At 39.2% G+C, this 22,313-nt stretch overlaps 2 protein-coding genes across 6 annotated transcripts in view; one reads left to right on the top strand and one right to left on the bottom strand.

The window, feature by feature from the left end:
- Positions 1 to 5,193, top strand: part of zfyve9a (zinc finger, FYVE domain containing 9a) — a 36,783-nt gene extending 31,590 nt beyond the window's left edge. For both annotated transcript variants that reach the window (XM_023410897.2, XM_023410895.2), the window contains exon 19: positions 551 to 5,193. In XM_023410897.2, the coding sequence (XP_023266665.1) occupies positions 551 to 712 (162 nt within the window). In that variant the 3' untranslated portion in view covers positions 713 to 5,193. The remainder of the gene's footprint in view (positions 1 to 550) is intronic.
- Positions 3,325 to 22,284, bottom strand: cc2d1b (coiled-coil and C2 domain containing 1B). 4 transcript variants are annotated; one of them, XM_023410898.2, is made up of 26 exons: positions 22,206 to 22,284; positions 21,780 to 21,932; positions 21,011 to 21,155; positions 20,331 to 20,434; positions 19,572 to 19,667; positions 18,857 to 19,003; positions 17,399 to 17,732; positions 16,224 to 16,342; positions 15,354 to 15,432; positions 15,186 to 15,269; positions 14,266 to 14,411; positions 13,713 to 13,785; positions 13,310 to 13,449; positions 13,104 to 13,233; positions 12,464 to 12,636; positions 11,874 to 11,999; positions 11,122 to 11,180; positions 10,742 to 10,858; positions 9,602 to 9,675; positions 9,243 to 9,301; positions 9,097 to 9,148; positions 8,866 to 8,965; positions 7,605 to 7,695; positions 7,343 to 7,465; positions 7,206 to 7,248; positions 3,325 to 6,873 (listed from the first exon to the last, which is right to left on the bottom strand). In XM_023410898.2, exons 2-25 carry the CDS (start codon positions 21,840 to 21,842, stop codon positions 7,237 to 7,239), a joined length of 2,646 nt encoding a protein of 881 aa, XP_023266666.1. In that variant the 5' UTR covers positions 21,843 to 21,932; positions 22,206 to 22,284; the 3' UTR covers positions 3,325 to 6,873; positions 7,206 to 7,236. The 4 variants fall into 4 exon arrangements, with proteins under 4 accessions (XP_023266666.1, XP_087031410.1, XP_087031409.1 ...); XM_087175284.1 differs by having other exon boundaries at positions 14,266 to 14,393; XM_087175283.1 differs by having other exon boundaries at positions 18,857 to 19,000.
- Between the last annotated feature and the right edge of the window lie 29 nt (positions 22,285 to 22,313).

Raw genomic sequence — 22,313 nt, 5'->3', positions numbered from 1 at the left:
TGTGAAGAACAATAAATGGTAGAAACTTCTTACTTCCATCACAGCGACCCCATATAGAGGAGATGATCTGATTAGATCTCAGTGTGCCTTGCTGCTTTCATTTGCATATTAATGAGATAAAACTTTTTCTTTCTTTTTTTTTTAACTTCTGTTAGCAGTCACAACAAGTTCTTTGTCATGGAGATCAGACCGGGGCCTCTTAATATAGACACTCAGTGGAGAGATGAAGGGAAACAAAGTACAACAAAGGTTCCTGGTTGGACTCAAACCAGGGATGTTGTGGTTCATGTTGCAGTTCATCTCTTCCCTGGCCTCCAGGGGTCCTGAGTTTAGAAAACTGATAAAATGCTTTTTTCTTCTCTTGTTCTGCATCACTCAGGCTGTTCCTGCAGTTACATGATAAATTCCTTTGCCCTGATATATTATATATATATATCATATTATTATATAAAAACAAAACAACATTATCAACCCTGAGGAAAAAGTGATGATTTACTGTAACTCTAAACGTGGTTAGAATTCTGTCTACTGTCTGTCTTCGTTGTCACAGGTGGGTTACCTGGCAGGAAGTAACGGTCAGCCGCTCCTGCCTCAGTACCTGAGCGACCTGGACAGCGCTCTGATCCCCGTCATCCACAGTGGGGCGTGTCAGCTGAGCGAGGGCCCCGTGGTGATGGAGCTGGTCTTCTACATCCTGGAGATCATCTCCTAGGAGCCGGACACATCCCGACAACCTGGAGCTCCCACCTCCAAACATCTTCTTTTTTTTCTCTTCTTTTTCTTCTTTAACCTTCTGTCATCATCTCACAGCCTGGTCCTCCATCCCTCCGTCATCTCCCTTCAACCGTTTGCACTTCAAAAGAGCCAGAAAACTGTGCCGTGCCAGGTGGGGTAGCATTCCTCAAAAGTCAAACCTATGCATCCAACCACCGTCGTTTGTGCTCTGGAGGTCGCCTGGGGCCCGAGGAAGCTCAGAGCAGGGTCATCTGTCACGTGGCATCTTTCACCTCACCTGTCAGGTGCTTCGATCACACTGGGTCGGTCCTTTTACCCACACTGCACTGATCTATTAGATTAGCCAGGAGCCTGTTGGCCATTATGTTAATGCCACAAACATCAGTCATGTGAGTTGATTGTCGTCCTTTAAGCCGCTTATTGGCAGAGACAGACCGTGATGAACTGTGAGATACTCTTAGCTCTGGGTTGTAATAATCAAGCGTTTGAGACCAGAGCTTTAACAAGTAGCCCTGCCATTGGTGATTTTAAATGAATTATTAAATTAACAAAACTGAAGCTGCAACTAACGATTATTTTCATCATCAGTCAATCTGTTTATTTTCTAGATTTACTTAAAAAAACATCAGAGAAATGTCCACAATTTTACTAGAGCTCAGTGGCATCATTAAATGTTTGTTTACTGTAAAAACACATCTGAGAACATGGAACATCAACTTTTGCTTGAAACTAACTTAAACGATGAATCAATTATCAAAATATTTGGCTATTTTAATCGACCTGTTATCGACTAAGCTCTAAATGAAACCATGGTGCGTGAATGCAAGTCATAACTTGATGCTGAATGGCAGGGAAACGTATTGATCTGTGTGATCAATAGAATATTCCTTTATTACTACAGAAACTGCTGGTTGTGATAAAATAATAATTACTTTTTTCAAAAGCTGCAGTTCCCCTGTCGCTGTGAGGTTACAAGGACGTTGGTTTTTGTTGAAAAAGCAACAAAGAGGCACCCAAATCTATTCATGGCATTATTATTATTTTGAAGGCAGTGTTACTTTACTGCATTTTGTACGAATGAAGTTGATAAACTAAACAGAAAACACCTAAATCAAATCAGTATTTGCTGTGACACGGCTGCATGTGTGGGTATTCGGACGCACCCACTGTCCGACTCCAGCGGTGGTGTTGCGTAGCACCACGGCCTCTTAAATCACCCGTCAGTCCAACGTCACTGTGGCAGCCAGCGGTCCTGAAGCACTGAACTCAAAGGCCTCTGTGTAGCACGGATGCTCTTTCAAGGGAGACTCATATCCACCGCTGAAAAGTTTGGAAGTTTTCTCTGAAGTCACGTTAACAAGGAAAACTTGAAATCATCGAACGAGGAGGGAGAAGGTTTCTCTGTGTGGTGATTACGTTTTGTTTTTTGTGTTTTGTTTTTTCTTTTTGCACCGTGGTGCTCAGTGCCTGCAGCAGCAACTCATCAAGGGAAAAAAAAAACAAAACATCTCTGCTTCATCTCTTAAGCTTTACTCATCAATCACCAGATGCTTTACTTCATGGACGAACCATTGACTTGTACATATTTTTGTAGGCAGAACAATTTCTCCTCCATTATATTATATAGCATCTGTAGCCTCCAGAGATCCCACTGACAGACAGTATTATTGAAGTGACCGTCACAGACTCCTGCTGTGAAATAAGATCACTTGTTACTCTGAAGTCAGAAAGATGCTCTTTTGTCCTTAGGTAGACAGCTGATCAAAAGGTTCCAATGCTTTATTGATAAACTCAAACAATCTGTAAATACAGCTGAAAAAGCAGAAGAGGGAAAACTTTTTAATCTCATCAATCAACTTCAGAATCATCAGCGCGCAGTGTTTCGTCCAGCAGTGGTTAGAAAAACCTCTCAAGTTATTTTGGCGTCTTTTTAATCATACAAAGAGAATAACTGTTGAAGATGTAAAGATATATATAAATATATATATAAACTGCAGAAGCAGTGCACTGGATTCTAAGCCATTTACAGGAGGGATAAAGCGAGCGTCGGGGTTGCTGCCACTGTGTTGTGGAAGACTAAAGTTTTTCCAATTGAAACGTTCAGTGTCTAAAGATCCAGGGTTCCTGCAAGATCGACTTGAAGCTGAATGTATTTCATCTCACATTTTCTACAACTGATCATCCTTCCAAAAACCTGAAATCATCACCATCCTGCTCCAGACTTTGCAGACCTGTGTAGGAAACCCTGTAGATCACCGATGTGTTGTCTTCAAAGGCCTCAACTGTTTGTGTATCTATAAACAGATCAGGCTGTTGGAGGTCTACCTGCAGCCGCCCCCCCGCTCTGTACTGTGCTGTGCTCTCCCTCAGCAATGTGGACCTGGAAAAAAAAAAATCTTAAGAATGTATTCCTCCCTGTTTCTGTTCAAATCTGCAAAATGTGTTTTTGTTTCCGACCAGACTAATCACCAAAAACCCCACCGTGTCAAGTGGACATGCTCTGAACAGTATTCATTCTGCATCTTTAATCATGCTCATGTAAAACCAGAAGGGGCTACGCAAAAAGTACTGCCAGTGCAGTACCAGAGGTTTTTGTTGAAGCATTTTATTGGAGCAAATCTCGTCATCACAACTGAGAATCAGACAATCACATGAAAATCTGCAGAAGAGCCGACGCTTCCAGTTTCAATTAGACCTGTAGGTATTCTGTATTAATTTATTACTCAATTTGAAGTATTTTAGGAGCTACTGTAGCAAAGTAATTCTAGTAAAGCTGATTAAAATGTTGAGGTCAAAAGTCACCAGTTCTGGGTTAATTTACTGTGATCATACCAGAGCTGGTGTCGCTGAATCACTGTGTCTTCACTGTGTGACGTTCAGCAGTTCCGTTTTTATAAAAATTAGCATAAATGAAGAGTAGACTTCAAGGATTTATTTTCTCAGACTCCCTGTTTTATGTTAATTGTTATTTCTGGCATTATCTGACGTGTGCAATATGTCCTAAATCCAAAAAAAGGTGCAATTTGTCTGACTGAAAGTAGCATTTATTTTTTTGTCTTCAGTTGTAAGATGTTACTATCCAAACCTATAACACTGCATGCAAACAGAAACGAGCTTGAAAACAGTGAAGAGAGCAAATCAACTTTGCATTTTAACAGTTGTATCCTCTAGTTTGTGGATGAAACGTAGAAAACAACCCACTCTTTCAGTTTTCATTGTCTGGGTTTTGTTAAAATATTATTATTATTTTTTTAAACAAACATTGGTCAAAAATGTTTGAAAAGCCAAAAACCCTGTACATGTTTTTCTTTCTTTACACTACAAATGTCAAGAAAAGTGGTCTTTATGAAACAAAAAAACTGTAGTATATGTAAAATAAAAACTTATAGAAAATTGAAATGAGTGGTTAATTTTTTTCTAAATCAGATTTTTTACTCAAAGAAAGCAACAAGTATTAGAAAATACTTCAGTGCAAAACTAAAACAAGGTATTTTTTTAATGGAACATTTTAAGCAGGATAGAGAAATTCAGTCCATAATTAAAAACAAAATAAGTTCTCGTTTCTGTTTCAGAGATTCTTTCGTATCGTTTCTGGAAATCTATATAACGCGACATCATTGATCTTTGTAAACACGAAGATGATCCAGATATTACAACACAAAATAAAATGATTGGTGACAATGTGCTTTAATTAGTTACAATTAGGACAATGTTTTTAGTTAACTTAATGTCAGTTGTCAGTTGCACTGATTCATGATGTTTTCCTAAAATAGTGCTGCACAGAATAAAAACAAAGAAGAGAAACGAAATGTTGTGACCACTGTCACGTTTGGCAACTAAATCATGTTGCAGACAAAGTTGAGGTAAACCTGTTGGAAATGGGATTCATGTAGTTGGCTCAGTATGTTTATGGCTTCTTTTGTCAGCATTTGTTTCAATGCTGTAGTTGAAACTTTAAAGGGTCAGTTCACTCAAATTACTATTTAAAAATCACATCTTGTCTCAATTTTCTCACTTACAGCTTTATTAATAGATTTTATTTGGCCAGTTTAGTTTCTGACAAATTTATGTTCTCTCTTTTAGCTCTATTTTTGGTCTCTACTATGTTCACCAGCTCGTCTCTGAACGTGTCTGTTGTTTGGTGTAGGTACCAAAACAATATGCTGAAAGAGGCTAAAGCGAGGGATGAGTTCTAGCAGCAGGTAACATTTTGGATCCCTTATCGGATCTTTCACTTTAAATGTTCATCCACTGTGTTGAAGTAAGAAGTTGAGACAGTTTGAAAACGTAAAACAGACGAGTGCTCGGCCTCAGCCCTCCACCAGTGTTACACTGTATCTTGTGACCTGTAGCAGGTTACCTACAGGTAACGTTAAGTGCACTGTGAATGTGAAACAACAGTGATTTATTTAATTAACACTCACTGAATGATAGAAAATAGTATTAATATTTTCACTGTGTTGTTTTTACTTAAACTTCTGTTCGGAACAAAATGGGTTAAGTGCTGTAGTTTCTATTAGTGCCAGTGTCGTGCTCGTCTGGTCATTGGTCTGAAAATAAATGACAAACTACGTTATTAACGTGATTGGAAGAGGCTAAATTCTACTGTGCAGTCTTCTATGATACTTTTTTAAAAATATTATAACTGTTTTACTATATTGTAATTTTATTGCCTCCACTTCTGGATGCATACAGAAGAGGTTAGTTGTTGACAAATACACCACTACTTTTAACTACATTGTAATGTGTTACAAACTATTTGTTAAATTTCGTTTTGTAATTTGGGTGAACTGACCCTTTAAAGCACAAAGGGATTAATCCCAAGTTACAGAACTGATGCATAGTTTTCAAAGATGGTTCCACACGTTTACATTTTTTTTTCGCTCACCTGCTCAGTCTGTACAGATTTAACAAATTAAATTTAACGTGTCAGTCAGTGAGCATCAGAGGTGTTGGTGGGTGTGCTTTTGAACTTTATGCTAAGCTAAGCTAATTGACTCCAGCTTCATATGCTCATCAAATGAATTCAATGAATTTCCCAAAAGGATGATATTATGGTCGAGTAGATGGTGTGTACTTAGAAATGACTTTTTTAACATAATCATCTGTTAAATAATGAATCTGTCTTAAGATAAAATAAATAGCTTTCTCTCTTAGACTGAAACTTCTCACAAACTTCGCTCAGATTTGTGTTGTTCAGTGTAAACAAGACAAGACCAAAGAAAATCTAACACACCTAAAGCCACAGATAAATAAGAGAACAGTTTAAAGATTTATCAAAGTGAAAGGTGCCAAAAAGGGAGTGTGGTTTTTAAAATAATTCTATAATCGTACCTTGTATAGTAGCTTGATTTCTTGGCTTACTCCTGTAACACATCTGTGAGGGTGCTGCGTCTGCCTGATGTTTTCACACTGAGAAGCAGATGAATTGTTTGGAAAACAATAGAAAGAAAAAAAGAAAAAAAAAAAAACCCTGACAATTTCTGTCTTGTCACATATATTAACCTCTCGTGTCGTCCACTGTCGCAGGTTTGGCAGCTAAAGGCGCTTTCAAATATGCAGGATTTTACAGCAACAGTGATTACTTTGGTATTAGTGCATAGGTGCAGTTCTAGATACCAGAGCTGTATAATATGAGGAATATGTACACATTCTTTGATATATTATATTAACTTAAGTCATGTCGGGCAGCAGGATCAGGTTAGCTCGACACTGAGCCCCTTCAACATTAGCACAGGACACACTGCCGTCCTCCAGGAGCCACACTGATGCAAGAGGAAAACATTTTGGGAAACTGTTTTTCTCTGACTTAAATCTCAAAGAGCCTTCAGCTTGTTGCCCTGAAGTCTGCCTGAGGCATCACGACCTCACAGCAGCTCCTCAGACTGGAGGCAGTCTCCAGGTTCATGTCACTGAGCCAGAGCTGACCTACCGTAAACCAGCTCCCTGTCTCCTCCTGGTGGACCGCCGTGTGAAAGGGAGCTCGTGTGTCTTGCAAATGTGCAAAAGTTTTAGAAAGTCAAAGACCCGTGTAGGTCTGAGTCCAATCTGAACCGCAGACCGTCCTCGTCAGATCTGAAACGCCTTCCTCTCTCTACCTCTTCCTCCTCTGAGTGTTTTTGATTGAGTGCCTTTTATCTGGAAGACAAACACATTATCAGTCAGCTGGAAATTCAAAGTATTAAATCATATTATCAAACAATCATATTCTTAAACACATTTAAAGTAGTAGTTTGGGAAATATGCACATTTGCATTTGTATCCTACATCTGTAGGATAAACATGAAGCCACAGCCTGTAAGCTTAGCTTAGCATGAAGCCTGGAAGCAGGGGGAAACAGCTGGCTTGGCTCTATGTGTTGTCAATCTTCTCATGTAACTCTCAGCAAAAAAGTCTAAATCCCAACATGTGAAATTATTCCTTTAAGTTCAATAATGTTCTATCTGCATTTAACTTGTAGAAATAATTACCTGTATCTTGTCAGTTGTCTTTAATCTTCATCTACAGAAGAACCTTGAAGTTAAAAAAAAAACATCAGGAGTTTTACACAATTATCAGGTTTGTCTTTTTACATAATAAAAGATCAACAGAGTGAATTTAGTGCTACCTGTGACTGGTCGATCACCAGCCAGCGCTCGGTGCTCGTCTGCGTGTCCTGACCGCTCAGAGGCTCCCGCAGTCGGATCTTCACTTCAACACGACCTCCTGTGGGCTTACGACCATCCATCACCTGGCAGGACAAACACAACACTGATGTTTACAGGAGCGTCTTTCATCTCAAATGGGACTGAAAACGACCTCTGACCTCTGACTTCTCTCTTCCAGGTTCTTTTTCTGTTCCAGTCGTTTTCAAACTAAGTGCCGCTCACCTCTACGATTTCCCTGATTTCACTCTGTGACTCCAGTTTGTCCAGCTTCACGAGGGCCGTCCCAACCGGCTTGTCGCTCCGCAGGAAACCTCTGAGAGGGGACGCACAACGACAACAACATCACTGTCACTTTACTCTGGCATGACAGTGTTTGTGATGAATGAGACACTGGACATCCTTTAAGTAAAATCTGAATGTTTTTAATTTTACTCTTGATATTTCCAACAGAACAAAAGGTTTTAGGCAGGTGTCTCACTCTACATGTAGAGCAGCCTGGAACACTGATATCCTTCTACGATAATCGAAGAGCGGTTTTTGTGTCCGTCTGTGTAACTGCTTCGTCTAGGAAGCAGCTAGGGGCACAACATTTTGAAGGAATCAATTTTCTTAATGAGGCCTTTCAATCGACACCAGATTTTTCCTCGTTCAGTCGTTTTGTTCTTTTTTTCCCTTGCGCATATACTACGTTATGTACGGTAACACTGTATCGAGGCTTGGGGGTCACTTCTTGGTCTACTTTGCTACTGTTTTATTGGATTAAACAGTTTACATTATGAGCAACAACAGTAACAGTAACAGCACAGCAAGATGTGAAGACGCCAAACACAAGAGATTCACACGTGGAACCGAATCTCCAGAGAGGTCAGGTAATAATTGCAAGAAAATGAGCGAGCTGGCGTCTAACTCTACCGCTCCACACGGCCTCCTCCAGGGGACAGAGAGCCACCAACGTTATTGAAGGAAATGAGGAAGGAATAACAGACAACACTGTGCAAAAGGAGCTACTGTAATTCTGTATATGTAGCCGTACTTTGGCAACTGCAACTGTCAACAAACACTAAAGTTTTGTCTTCCTTTTTACTTCTCTTTTACTCTTTACCTTCTATAATGACATGTACATTTCTATGCTTCACCTCATCTGTTTTCATAACCTCAGCAGTAGTTGATGCAGTGTTAACCTCAATCTTTTCTTTTTTCCTCCATATGAAAGGTATCGGATGCAGTAACGCCTACAGACTCCAGATTCAGATTATTTTATGTTGAGTTCAAGGCTAAATGAAGACTTGTAAGATTATTTTTTTATATTTCATTGCCAACGTGATCAGATCAAATCTTTGGAGTGTCGGAGGACACCGGAAATCTCAAGGAGACACAAGGAGAACATGCGAACTGACTTTAAATAAGAACTCACATTCATGTCCTAAACCTAAGGCAGGGTGTCGCGCTGCGGCGTGAGCGAGCTGATCCGTCTGTGACTCACCCTTTGTGCAGCAGCTCCAGTTTGAGGCCTTTAGACGTCACCACCCTCCTGAAGCCGCGGTGGTTGCGGTTGATTGACAGCGTGAAGCTCTGGTTGTATTCTGGTTGAAAGAGATGACAGATGAAGAGATGCAGAACTAACATTTATTCAGCAAACAAAGTACTTTGGACAGAAAATAAAGTTCCCAATTAAAAATATGTATTTAGTCCTACAGTGATCTTCATGTCTCACCTGGGGAGTTAGTGTTCTTGATGACAGCTGTTTTGTGTTTCTGAGGCTGCTCCTGGTGGTGACAAAACAAAAACAAAAAAAGTTACCATTGGTGATGATCATGTCAGCGGCCGTGGTAGCCGAGAAAAGAAAACAGACTCTCTTACAGTGCTGGGGTAGGGGAAGTCAAACTTGACATAAGCATCCAGATCGTTTGTTTGGATTCCTGAGGGAAGAAGAAAAGTTTATATCACAAAGCATCGAACTGTATGTGCTTTTCCAACAATGTTTATATATTTTCTATTTTTACCAGACCTTCATTTCTGAACTGAATGTGAAGTTTTTGGTTAAAAATAAACTGTAAGAGTCAACACGACCATAATGACAGAAAGTTTAAGGTCACAGCAACTTATATGTAAGCCTTTTAAAACAGAAGTTTTCGGTGTATTTAAAACCATGTACTTGCAGCCCCTGTTTGGACATATTGTACTGTGCAGATCTGATATGTTTAGACTGTTCTCTTTACCACTTGGTGCAGGAAGATTCATCCCTTTTACGATAACAACAACCATGTCAGTACTGCTCAGCTCTGGAAATATCCTGAATGGAGGGAAAGCAGAAAGGAAGAAGAGAAGAAGGAAAGTGAAAGAAGAAAAAAAAGACATGATGAGTGATTAATAAGTGATGGAGTACAGTTGGAGTACAGACGGAAACAAAACTGCATCAGCAAAGAAAACAATCACCAGAGATAACTCTTAATCTGCTCTGGAGAAGAGCTAACATTTACAATATTTAAAAATTTTACATTTAATGTCCTCAAGCTTTGAGACCTGCAGTTTGATACAAGGCAAAATCATTTTTTGGAGAACTGGAAATGATGCAAACTATAAACAGAAACAACAAGAGGGCTTGTTCACTGTTGTATCCACAACAACGGCAGAGGGTGTGCGTTGTCTTTTTTTTGGACACCTTTGGGCCATTTCCATATTCGTTAAGAAGTGAACACAGACAACAGACATTAACAATAACCTTTCCCTCAAATGTTTAAATGCACTGTTTGTTTTTTTCATGAACTTAACATTTTAAAAATATTCCAATTGTGGCAAGCATGTAAAGATTTGGGCGCCCTACTGAGTCAGTACATAGTCAGCCCCTCATTGGTAGAGCGCACAGCTTGCTAACACTTTTTGCAACCAGCCGAGAGTCTATATATTCTTGATTTAGGAATTTTCCTCCAGTCTTGCTGCAGATCACGTCAAGTTCTGAGGTATTTTTAGGCACATGTTTAAGATCCATCAACAGAATTTCCAAAACCTTCAGCTTGTGTTTATTGAAGTAGTTCATGGTGGATGTTGAGCTCTGCTTTGCATCATCCTGTTATAAAAACTTTGCTGCATACAACTGTACAGGATATGCTTCATTCATATTTGAGAAAAAAAATGAAAGAAAAGCTTGTGCCTCAGTGCAACAGATGAGTTATTAACATACAATATATCAAACATCTACTTTCAAATATTATAAATACATAACAAAACATGCCACTTCTTATTCTAGACCAGGGCTAGTTTAAAAGTTTTTCTACCTTAACAACTAATGACACAACACAGTTTTTAACTTATAATTTATATATAATCTAATCTATGTCAGATTTCCTGAATGTGCCCACCTGACAGTGTGAAACGATCTCTCTTCAAAGTGATGTTTAGGAGGAGGCAGACCCCTCGACTGAGCCAGCTTCAGGACCTCCAGACTCTTCTTACAGCTCTCTGCCATCTTCTCAAACCTGGAGGATACAAGTGCCAGCACACAGAGTCAGTGAACGCAACATGGTCTTTTTTTTTTTTGTATCATCATGCTGCTGTTGTTCACTATGTATTTTAAGATTTAGATGTAACTACTCAGGAAGCCAAATTAACCAAAGCATAGAAATTACTACTAATAAAGTGGACACAGAGTGATGTTGCCAGTTCCAGTGTTATACCTGAGCTTGGAGTTTGTATATAAACCTAAGCTGAATGAAAACTGTGAGTGACACAGGAGTCTTACTTTGTAGTTTCGGAGACGTTCCCCAGGTGCGTGAATTGCTTGGAGTGAGTCATGCATTTCTAAAAGGAGGAGAGTCAGGAGAGTCACAATCAGTGCAGAGAAACCAGACTGGGAACAGAAAAAATAAACTTTTTGTGGATGTGAATTAATTTAGAGATTTTATAAATATATCAGAGAGTTAAATATGTTGGGTTTTAGAGAGATTCAAGTTTCTCCTGGCAATGGAAATTCTAAAATTGGAAACTGTCATGGTGTTGGCAGAGTATACATGCACACACATTTAAAAACATTTACTTGTATAATAAATCATTTCAAAATAAAATAAAAAGAAAATAACGATAGACATCACAGGTATTTATTTAAACCTGTTTTCAGATTTGTGCTGAGACTTGATACAGTAAATGACAGTCCTGTTTTTATGTTAAGTCTGTTGTTGTAAACCCTAATATGTTGTAATCCATATTTTTTTCCCCATATAATTGATGTGTAGAAAATGTCAGTATTGTATATTTCTATAATGTTCAGTTTCAAACAATCCTGTTTCTATTATACGGTTACTTTTATTATTAGTTTGTTAAAATGACCACATTTCCCCAGGGACGTGACAAACATGAACGGTGGTCCAAGAGTCAAAATGTTGTGAGAATTTGTTTTTAACAATAATATAGATTTTCTTCAAAATACAAGTTTTGATAAACATCATTTTAACCTGTAATCAGAGAAATCTTGCAGCCCTAATCCTGCAGTTTTACCTCATACTGCTCTTTGAGGATCTTGGCCAGCTGTGTGTAAACCTGCTCAGCTTTCTCCGAGATCTGAACGTCGCTGTGATGAACCAGGATGAAGTCGTCGTCTTCGTCACCAGGGGGCGACGGCACCTGCAGGCACAGCACAGACCATGGCACAGTCATGGTCAGCTACAGTGGGGCGCCATGCGTTCCCCTCAACCATTGTTCATGTTTTGAGGAATAGGAGCGCTGTCAGTACACCTCATCTCCACGAAGATCTCAGTTCATTATGATTTTACCAAAGTATTCCACGTAAATTACGTAATGTTTTGTCAGGATCTCTTTCAATGGTTAAGATGTGAAAATGTTAATGCACTTTTTGTTTTGCCTTACTAAAACTCTATAACATTTTCTTGATGGGTTTGGTCGCACCAACATATACAACAAATAAAGTTCCACTTGCTCTATCCTGGGCTAAAACATTAGTCAGAAAATAATGCAGTTTCTACTGATAGATATGAATAAGGTCCATTTCTACCTGTAAACCATTAAAGGATCCAGTTGAAAACAAAACATATACTGCCAGTAGCAGAGTAAATCTACTCTCTGCTCACCGTGCTGATGTCCACAGATTTCCCGCTGCGCGCTGCCTCAATCATGGGGTCGAAGCCTTTGGCGGTGCGGAGGAAAACCTTGGCCTGCTCCATGTCGTTCTTCTGCTTCGCCTGCAGCGCCGCCTTCATGTACTGCTTCTTCCGACCCTCCAGGAACTCCAGCTGCTGAACAGCTGGAGGACAGAGACAGAAAGAAAATTGAAGCTGAAACACTTCTAAACAATTACTTGTATTTTTGAGTGGGCATCAGGTTCATCTCTACAGAGATGCTACATACGGATAAAATCAGCTGTCTTACTCTGTTTACAAGGATAAGATTTGATGGATTATTTTAATCATCCATCATTCTGGTGATTAATTCATTGATTATATATTTTCTTGAATTATTAGGTTAATTGTTTAGTCTCTGAAAGGAAAAAAGAGCCCACAGTAATGTCTTCAGTTTGTTCGTTTGATATTCTTAATTTAGAGTTACGTAAGATAAAGAAAAGCAACAAATCTTCACATTTAAGAAGCTGACACCGGAGAATATTTGTCATTTTAGCTTTAAAAATGACTGAAACAATTTTTACTGATTTAAGAATAGAGGTGATTAATGTTCTGTTGATCAGGTAAGTATTGCTCTACTTTTGAAACTGACCTGTTGGCGAGAGTCCATCCCTAGCAGCTGATCTTTCGGGTGAAGCTGAAGGAGTCCTTTTCCGTCCATGACCTGCGGTGGAGACGTCTAACGTGACCTTCTTTGGCTCTTCTGGAACAGCAGGCTTCGACTACGACAGACACAAGACACTGTAACAACAATTTATCCAGAGAGACCTCGGAAAAATGATCATGTAAAACAGCCACCTCCTCTTCTTTCTCCTCATCATCTTCTTCATCTGGTGCTCCAGCAGCATCAGCAGAGGCGAGTTTATTGGCTGCCTCCAGAGCAGCAACGAATCCCTGCTCAGCTCCTGTTGCCTTGTGGCCGGGGATTGGAGGAAAGCCTGTGGAATAAAAACAAAATGCTCATTCTGACTTGGATTAAAGTTCTTAAACACTACACCTTAGATTTACTTTTATCTTTTGGTCAACTTCAAAAACATGTCTTGTGGCACTGGTACAGAGACTCAATGTGTTGTTATATAGTTTAAGTAACACCACGGGACTACAGAGCATTAAACACAATGCAAATCCAATTTCACAGAGCTACAAGTAACTCAAAAATTATACTGTCAACTCAAAAACATCAATCAACAAAGAATCTCACCAGGGGGAACTGGCAGCTCATCAAAGTCGACTGCTTTTCCTGCTTTGTGAGCTCGGATGGCGCTCTGGTATTGCTGCAGGAGGAGAGACGTTAAATGGTTTAAGACAACAGAGGTAATGCTACAGTATTTTGTTTGTTCTTATCCATGCATAGTTTGAGGGGTCAATGTCATTATTAACATGACAACTCTCTGCAACACTGGTAACTGTTATTATTAACTGTTATATGTAAAAGAACTAAACAGCAGCTTAAAGATTGATCCTTTTCTCTCTGTCTTTGCACTTTTTTCCCTGTTCAACAAACCTTGACCTATATTTCACATAGAGCTGAAACAATTAGTCGATTAGTTAGTCGATAATCAATTGATATTCTAAGTGTTGCATAATCTCTGGTTTGGAAAGAAAAGAAAACCATTCTGATAACAGTGGCAGCTTTATTCTCTTTTATGATACCTGTACCAACTCGGGGATAAACAGAAGGACTAAACCTGCTCACAACTATTTCATTTCCGCTCTCTAAAGGATATCACCAGGGGAGTCTAGTCTCAGTGTACCTTAGCAATGCGGTCGTGCATTCGTGCCTTGCGGTCGTCTCCGCTGGCTTTAGCCTGAGCCGACGCCTCCACATACTTTGCCCGTCTCTGCTCAAGAGCCTCCAGTACGTCTTTGGGAGCTGCAGGGGCTGATGGGGCTGCAGGGGCTGAGAAAGCGAGACAATGTTAACAATCTAATAGTTTCTCCATATATCTTTTTTTTTTTTTTTTTTGAGATTTTACCTAAAAACTAATCCAAACAGAAAAACTAAACATATACTGAATTAACTCTGAGCTTGAGTATTGTTTTAAATGTTCTGAAATTCATCAGTGCTGTGTTATCTGTACAAAACATTTGGCACTAAGTATCTTAGTGAAGAATAAATAAATAAGACTCTGATTCAGTACTGTAGACGCAATTTGGCTGGAATTCAAAAAGTATCCAGCTTTGATGCTTTACCATCATCTACTGGTGTGTGACAGATGAATATAGACAAAGTCTGTTCATATTAGTACGTTGGTCTCCTTCTGTTGTAGCAAAATTTGTTTTGTCAACTGGTTTTGAATTTCAATTTGTTCTATTCACTTTTTTTTCTTTTCTATTCACAAATCCAAATTATCATTATCATTCATTATCTGCCGTGTAAAGTTTTGGTGTATTGTTATTTGTAGTTTTTAAAAAAATTCTTTATCAGACAAACAGTCTCTGTAGACATGCTTATACATGCTGTGCACAACACAAGCGGTGTGTTTCCACGTCTTTTAAGTCACCTCTTATGTAAAGCTCAAGGTGACATTAGCTGACTGATAAAAATACTGTTAAGAGACGTGAGAAGGAACTCGAAACAGCACTACATGACAGGTCAAAACGAAACTTCACTTCGCCGCCTCAACAACACAAGATCATGTGGTTACTACACAAATGATGGAATTATTTTTACCTGGAACTGCTGCAACCGGTTGGGTGACCTGTGTGTTTTGCCCAGAAGAAAGTTGCTTCACTGGAGCAGAGCTTCCTCCTGAACCTATGACACAATAACATGAGATGAACTGTATCACACAGCCAGCCTGTTACTAAAATAAAAACATGACATAACACGGCTCCTCACCCTGTCCTGGAGATGGAGGAAGGCCACTCAGGTCGACTGCTTGTCCTTTCTCCAACGCCTCAATCACTGCGTCGAACCTCTGCACCAAAAAAAATACAACAAATCCCAACAGTGTCCAACATAATGATGGTCTTTGTCAGCGTCCAAATTGTTGGCATGTTTCACATACTTGAGAAATCTTGCGGTCGGAATGTGAAGCAACAGACTGTATTTAGTTCAGAGTGATACATAGGTACATGAAATGTAGCTGACACAATCAAGGAACAGTTGTAGCTCAGCGTCGATACGTTTTATTCAATAATGAGGAGAAGTGTCTAGTGATTTATCCTGCTGATATTGTATGTTGTCAATTTCATTATACAGGTTGCATGTATAAAAAGAACTGTAAAAAGAACTGAAACTATTTATTTGGCTCAAAACAAATAGAAATTGTATCATATGCTTTTTTTATGCATTTTTCTTTATTACAAAAATAAAAAATCCAGAGTCCAGATTCTACAAGGCAGTTACACATTAGTCTACAGGACTTCTATTACGCAAATTTCCCCTTTTACATTAGTTTCCTGATATTGTGCTAAAACCATAATATAAACTTAGGATGAAGAGATGGCACACACCAGAAAAAACACATTTTTAGTAGGATTCATATTTATACCAGGACTCCTGGAAGAGTGCACCAAGTTGAAGTTAAGACTTTTTAAGACCCTGTCTACAGCAGGCGACAGAAAAATATTTAAGATTTCAGTAACTTAAGTGTAAGGCTTATTTGAGACTTTTCAAGGCCAGCAGATAGTATGCAAAACATTTCTGCACATGAAACACTATCTTTGTTTTAAACAAAACGCCAAAGTCTGTAGTTGTGTAACTCACCTTGCTGGTCTTGAAGTAAAGTTTAGCTTGCTCCACATCTCCCTGCTTCTTGGCTCTCAGAGCCGCCATCTTGTATTCTTTCTGCCTCTCCAAAAGCATCGTCTTGGTTGCCTCGTTGGCTGTGGATTCACAGGATACACAACAAGTTCCACAGAGAAAGGCCACATTCATTACATATTCAGAAGCAACTTTTTAAATAACACAATCTCTCCACCTCAACCATTTAACTTATCTACCTCCAAGCAAAAAGATTAAAACTAAACCAATTTATGTGTGAGAACAAATTCCTCAGTGAGTGAACATATTATATACAGTACTTATACACAATAAATATGAGGAAGCCAAGATTTTCCATTTGCTGTGACTTAATTCCTATTACAATGTGTCAGTGTATGATATGCATGATATGTGCTGGAAAACAAAGTGCAAAATCAATACAGAAAAAAAAGTTTTACTTGTGGATTGTTATTTTGCCAATTGTACCAAAATATACCCAACCGGAAAAAATTGACCAAATAAAAACTCCACAAGTCCTTGTTGGTATTTACCAATCCTAGGCATCAACGTGCCTTATTTACTTTTGCTATGATGGACAACCTTTGGTAACCAATACAGTGACGTTTACACCTTTAAATCACCCACTGTGATGTTAAGGCTGAAACTAATCAATAAATCTGTGATTAGTTTCTTGACTGATCAATTATTTGAAGGAATTCTACATCGTAAGTTGACATGATAAAATGTTTTGTTAGGTCTGACCAACAGTCCAAAAGACAGTCTTCTATGATATTAAACTGAAAAAGAAAGAATTATCTAATAACTAATTATCAGTGATCATTAAACAACTGATCATTTCAGCATTAAATATTATGTTGTCAGGGACCAAATATTACTGTTACAAATCCCCGTGGCTCATCTTTTGACCATCTTCAAAGTGTGTTTGTAGTTTTTAACTTATAGCTTTAATGTGAGCATGTGGTAGCCGAGGCATTACAGTGGACAGATGACTGCGGTTGTCCTAGTTTGTGCTTTGCTGTGACTGGTGCACTGAGAGAAAGTGTTGGTGCAGTTGCAGTTAAAACATATTTCCTGCTTTTAATTGTCTAACCAAAACTTACTTTCTCTAATAACCACTATTATCACTGATATAACTGTGTAAACCAAGACAAACTGACCATCCGTCTGAGTGGTCTGCAGCAGGTCGGCAGGTTCCTCTCTCTGCTCCTCTGGAGATGGGACGCTGCTCAGACTGGGTGCAGTGGTGGATGACGACTGCTCCTCTTCACTGGTGGGCATGACGATCTCTGGTACTGAAGGCGTTGGTGTTGTGGCCTCCGACTCCTCCTGCTGATCTGAGGGAGTGGATTCAGGACGCGAGGGTACAGGGGGAGCAGGTCGTGCAGGAACAGCGGGCCGAGGGGCGGAGGCTCCGGTGGCGACAGGAGGAGGGATTTCTGCCTCGTTCACAGGTCTCCCCTTTTTCACAGCAGCTAACATCATCTCCAAAGTCTGTAGCGAGCAATAGTAACAGTCACTATCATTGAATTCAGAGAAGTATTTAACGTTCAATAAATAAAGCATCACTGCAGTTCAATCCAGACAAATTAAAAACACAACTGTAAAGTGTGCAAGCGGGCATGCACAATGTGCACATGTTATTTTATATGATGGAAATGAAAATCTGAGAATTGATTTAAAGATGACAAACAGCATGAAGTCCTCCAGGGAGCTAAACCGTGTGATCAGACAAATGCATTCCAAAAGACAGGCTGTCTCTCGTGTTTCTACAAATCTGTAGCTTTTGGGCATTTTTAGTGCTGCTCATAGAATTTACATACAGTCTTCAGCTCTGATTGGGAAGCTGTTTTCAGATTGAAAACTGCTTTTCAAGCTGACAGTTTTTTTTTTCTTCTGGCATTTTGCCTTTAAATCTTACAGTGTAGATCCAGACAAAGAATATAGTAAATGGACAGAGGTATGACATGCAAGAAAAGTCTGCATCTGGAATCCAACCATTTACATAGTGGTGACGTATGTGAGTTATATGTCTCAACCACAAATCTACCAGATGCAAAATTACTTTTAGATGTTTTAGCCACTGAAATATACAGAACAGAGATACTAAAGAAATCATAAAATATTACAAATAACAAAAGACTTTCACATGCGATACTATATCACTGTATTTCTAACAAGTATTAAATGTGCAGCCAAGTCCTGATATATCATCGTGTCATAGAGCTCATTTGTTGCTCATTTTGTCCTAAAACAATTCAAGTCTCATCAGTGTTGTGGGTGTTGCACTGGGTGACATGTTCCTTAATTACCACGAACACACCATGTACTTTTTTTTTTTACAGGAAACACTCACTCACTCACTCACTCACTAATAAATAAGTATTCATTCACAGCTGAAAACAGTCCCCAACAAACATTCGTAAGTATTTCAAGAGTAAATTCAACGAGAAACTTCACTTTGTAAATAGACCGTATTGCTATTTTATACAACAAATCTTATTTCAAAAAATCAAAAAACAAATCCCATTTTATAACAATAACTTATTATTCGAAAACACTACTGTAATTTTGCACTTTGAGTATATATCTTCTCATCAGGCAGTAGTCTCACCCACCTTCAAACCTCGATCGAATCTCCTGGCTTTGGAAGTCTCCCCTGCACTCTTGGCATTTTGTAAGGCCGTCTTGTACATGGCCACCCTCTCCTCCAGGGTGTGCTGGAGGCTGCCAGGAGCCGCTGAGGAGATCATTACTTCCTGCTTCTTAACAAGTGTAGTACCAAAACAAGAGGTAGGTGCAGTCAACATTTGGTACATCTATGTCAGGTCAAGAAATTACTCATGCAAAAACAGCAGCTTGAGATAGGAAAGTATTTGTCAGAGATATAAATAATACAACGAAATTCAGTACTAACTGCCATTTCTGCACATCTGTATCTCATCTTTTAATCATTTGTTTAAAATACATTAAGGATTCGAAGCTTTTTAAGTCGACTGAAACACAGATGGAATAAGCATCAGGAAATGTGGTTACAGGAATGCTTAGATTTACAAGCAATAATTGAAAATATTCAAGTGCATCTATTCTACCTGTCATATAATCAGGTAAACGACTACTGTTTTGAGGTTATATATAAAAGTAAATCCAAATTGGTAGAGTTTAAGATATAAAGAGGTAGATGAGTCTGTAGAGCTGCAGCAGGGAAAGAGGACAAACACGTCTGCCCTTTCCCGTTACCAGCAGACAAAAAATGATGCCAACTAACATGAATTTTGGTGACATGATTTTAGTGTCAATGTGATGGCTGGCAGAGAGCAGAACGTGTTGTACCTCAACTTGAGAAAATTCAACAGCAGCAGAAGATGTGGAGGAAACAGTTGCAACATCCTCAGCTTCCCCCTCACCCACCACTTCCTGTAGCTCTGCCTGATGAGGAAAAATAAAGCAACTGATCAACAGCCAACATTGACTGTTCTTATTCAGCTACGGCTGGTTTTCAGAGAACCGAGAGTGACACACGTTTTCCATCAACCAGTTTGGTAAATCGTGCTGTAGTGAAAGTTCTGTAAACCTAAATATGCAGGTGAAATTAAGACCAACAAATCAATCAGCCTAGTTAAACCACAACGTGTGACCTGTAAAATGTGCTGGCACAGATTGCAATCACAGTTACTGCAGCCTTTGCTCAGGATTGTCTCCAGCATTATATTACATATAACAAACAAATGTCTTTTCTTTGTCCTCCAGTAATCAGGTGGATCTATAATGGTTACTATAGCTATTAAGACATGTTCACTTGCATCTGTGCAGCTCAACTTTGCACTGAATAAATGCTGGTTTTGCTGCAGCTTATAATGTTTCTTACATGTTATAATGGAGTCAGTTTCATTTCTGTGGGCTTGACCATTAATAGAACACATTTGTTGAATGTCTGCACCGAGTTTGTACAGCTACTGCAATTGATTCTAGTTAATTTAAAACTTGTGTGCGGACAATGGTCTCCTTGTCCAAATCCTGAAATCTAAACCTGAACTGAAACTGGCACAAACCCCGTTATGAGAGCAGAGATGAATATACACAAACGCTTACCAACAGATCTTCGTCGTCTTCCACATCATTCTCATCTTCATCCTCATCCACATCCCTCATACACTCATCAGCCATTTTAGCAATGTCCTCCATGGGCAAAGGGCCTGCAACACAAACACACAGTCATATATCCAAGGGAGTTTACAAGTGACACCGGCAGAACATATCACATGATAAGGCATAACCACTTTCCCAGAACAATAAATATGCGGAAACACATTGTTGCGGGAGGTTTCTAGTAACATAATCGTATCATAATGTTCTATATAGCCAAAAGAAAAATATGTGTCTATTGTAACTCGTAGAGGACTCACAACAGTGTTATCTGCAGTGTTACAAGTGCTGATTCCTCTGTACCTGACAAATGTGATGTCATACTTTTCATCAAGCAATAAAGAAGATTTTTAATATGGAAAAGATAACAGTTTTGTGTGGGAGTTTGGGGAAGGACTTTTCCGAAACCCCCATGTAAAAACCAGTTTGGTGTCAAGGAACTTGACTGGTCTGCACAGACCTCTGATCTCATTTACCTTCCATGACACAATACAACTTAACATACAAGAGAAAAGCTCCTCAGACCTGACCTTCAGCTTCATCCGGATATTAGTCCAATCATGGAAAATAATACTGACTGTTTAAAGGGATTGTTTAGGATTAGAAATCATAAGCAATGCACTCACTCTTCCCCTTCTGCTTGGCTCTCCCTCTAGCAGCAGGTTTATTTCCAGTGATAGCAGCAAGTTCAGCCTCTAAGTCCGGGTCATCCAGATTCTCTTCCATACCCATCATCATCTCCTCAGGGTCCAGGTCTACAAACAGACCCATCTGAAACCAGGAAGCAAAAGATAAACTTTCCTTACCCCATTAATCATCTCATGAGCACTTGTTTATAACTGTTTATTGAATTTTCCAAGTCATATCCAAAAGAATTTTCCCACAGTAAACAAAGACACATGGTAAAACTTCAGTGTAGCTCACAATACACCTGCCCTCTGAAACATGGCGATGGTATACTCACTGGTTGTAAACGCATATTGTTTATCTGTTGTTTGTTTCTGGGGTTGTTTTGGTTTTGATTTTTAATTATTCCTACTGTGTTTTATTGTGTCTTTGTTTCAAGATAAAGTTTCGATTCACCACAACTGACTTGTATTTCTGCAATCTGCGAATCACTGGTGTCCTCTGCCCAGGAACAACATGTGAAATTTAGCTTTTAGCTGTATCTGGTACAATATATGTATCGTGTACTGCCCCTGTTTATTAAACGATAAATAACTACTTTGAGTACGTATTGCTGATCATGCTTCTGCGGTTTTAATTAGGTAAGGCTTTTACTTGTAATGGTAGTAATAGTGTTTACAGTGGTGTAATGACACTTTTACTTTTGTAAAGAATGTGAGTAATTCCCCAGCTGCTGCTCTTATCCAACATTATCGGAGTTGTTTTTACCTGCTTGGCTGCAGCAGCGCCCTGGCCTTTGGGCTGTGGTGCTCTCTTCTTTTTACCAAACATGTTGGTGTTGCCGTTGTTGTTGTTGTTGTTGTTGTTTTGGCTTGTTGTTTAACAAGCCCCTCGGCGACACTCCAGTAATCCAAACGACACCTAAAACACAAACACATTAAAAAAAATATTTCTCCTGCTGTCGGCAGGAGCTGGTCGCAGTAGTTAAGATCATGTGAGCCGTTGTCAGGTGGCTCCAAACAGACAGCGAGCTGCCAACTGACGGTTACATTAGCTGAGCGGCTAGCCGTTAGCTAGTCATGCTTCTTGTCTCTAACTCAAAAAGTTTATTTGTGAGCAAGAAGTCGATTATCACGGTCAGTGCTGGTATTTTAGAGAATTTTATCTAGCTTGAAAAGCCTGTGTTTTTTTTACCTGCCAATTCACCACTTCATCTGGTAGTTTCCACAAGAACTGTTTCATTTCTGTGGTTTGACATGGTAATGGGTTTGTTTGAATACGCATGCGCAAAGCGAGGGAGCG

The sequence above is a fragment of the Seriola lalandi genome, unplaced genomic scaffold (genome assembly GCF_002814215.2).
Source record: "Seriola lalandi dorsalis isolate HSWRI2012SDOR001 ecotype SW California unplaced genomic scaffold, Sedor1 jcf7180002054441, whole genome shotgun sequence".
Taxonomy (NCBI): Eukaryota; Metazoa; Chordata; class Actinopteri; order Carangiformes; family Carangidae; genus Seriola; species Seriola lalandi.
Note: the sequence above shows the minus strand (reverse complement) of the source record. Positions and strands in the feature narration are given on the sequence as shown.

Excerpts from the sequence above, each read along its gene's own strand:
- cc2d1b (XM_023410898.2), bottom strand. The coding sequence starts at position 21,842 with ATGTTTGGTAAAAAGAAGAGAGCACCACAGCCCAAAGGCCAGGGCGCT. Across the intron at positions 13,234-13,309 it reads ATGAGGAGAAAGAAGAGGAG|TCGAAGCCTGCTGTTCCAGA; the intron begins GTGGCTGTTTTA and ends TGTCTGTCGTAG. Across the intron at positions 9,676-10,741 it reads AGATCGTTTCACACTGTCAG|GATATTTCCAGAGCTGAGCA; the intron begins GTGGGCACATTC and ends CCCTCCATTCAG.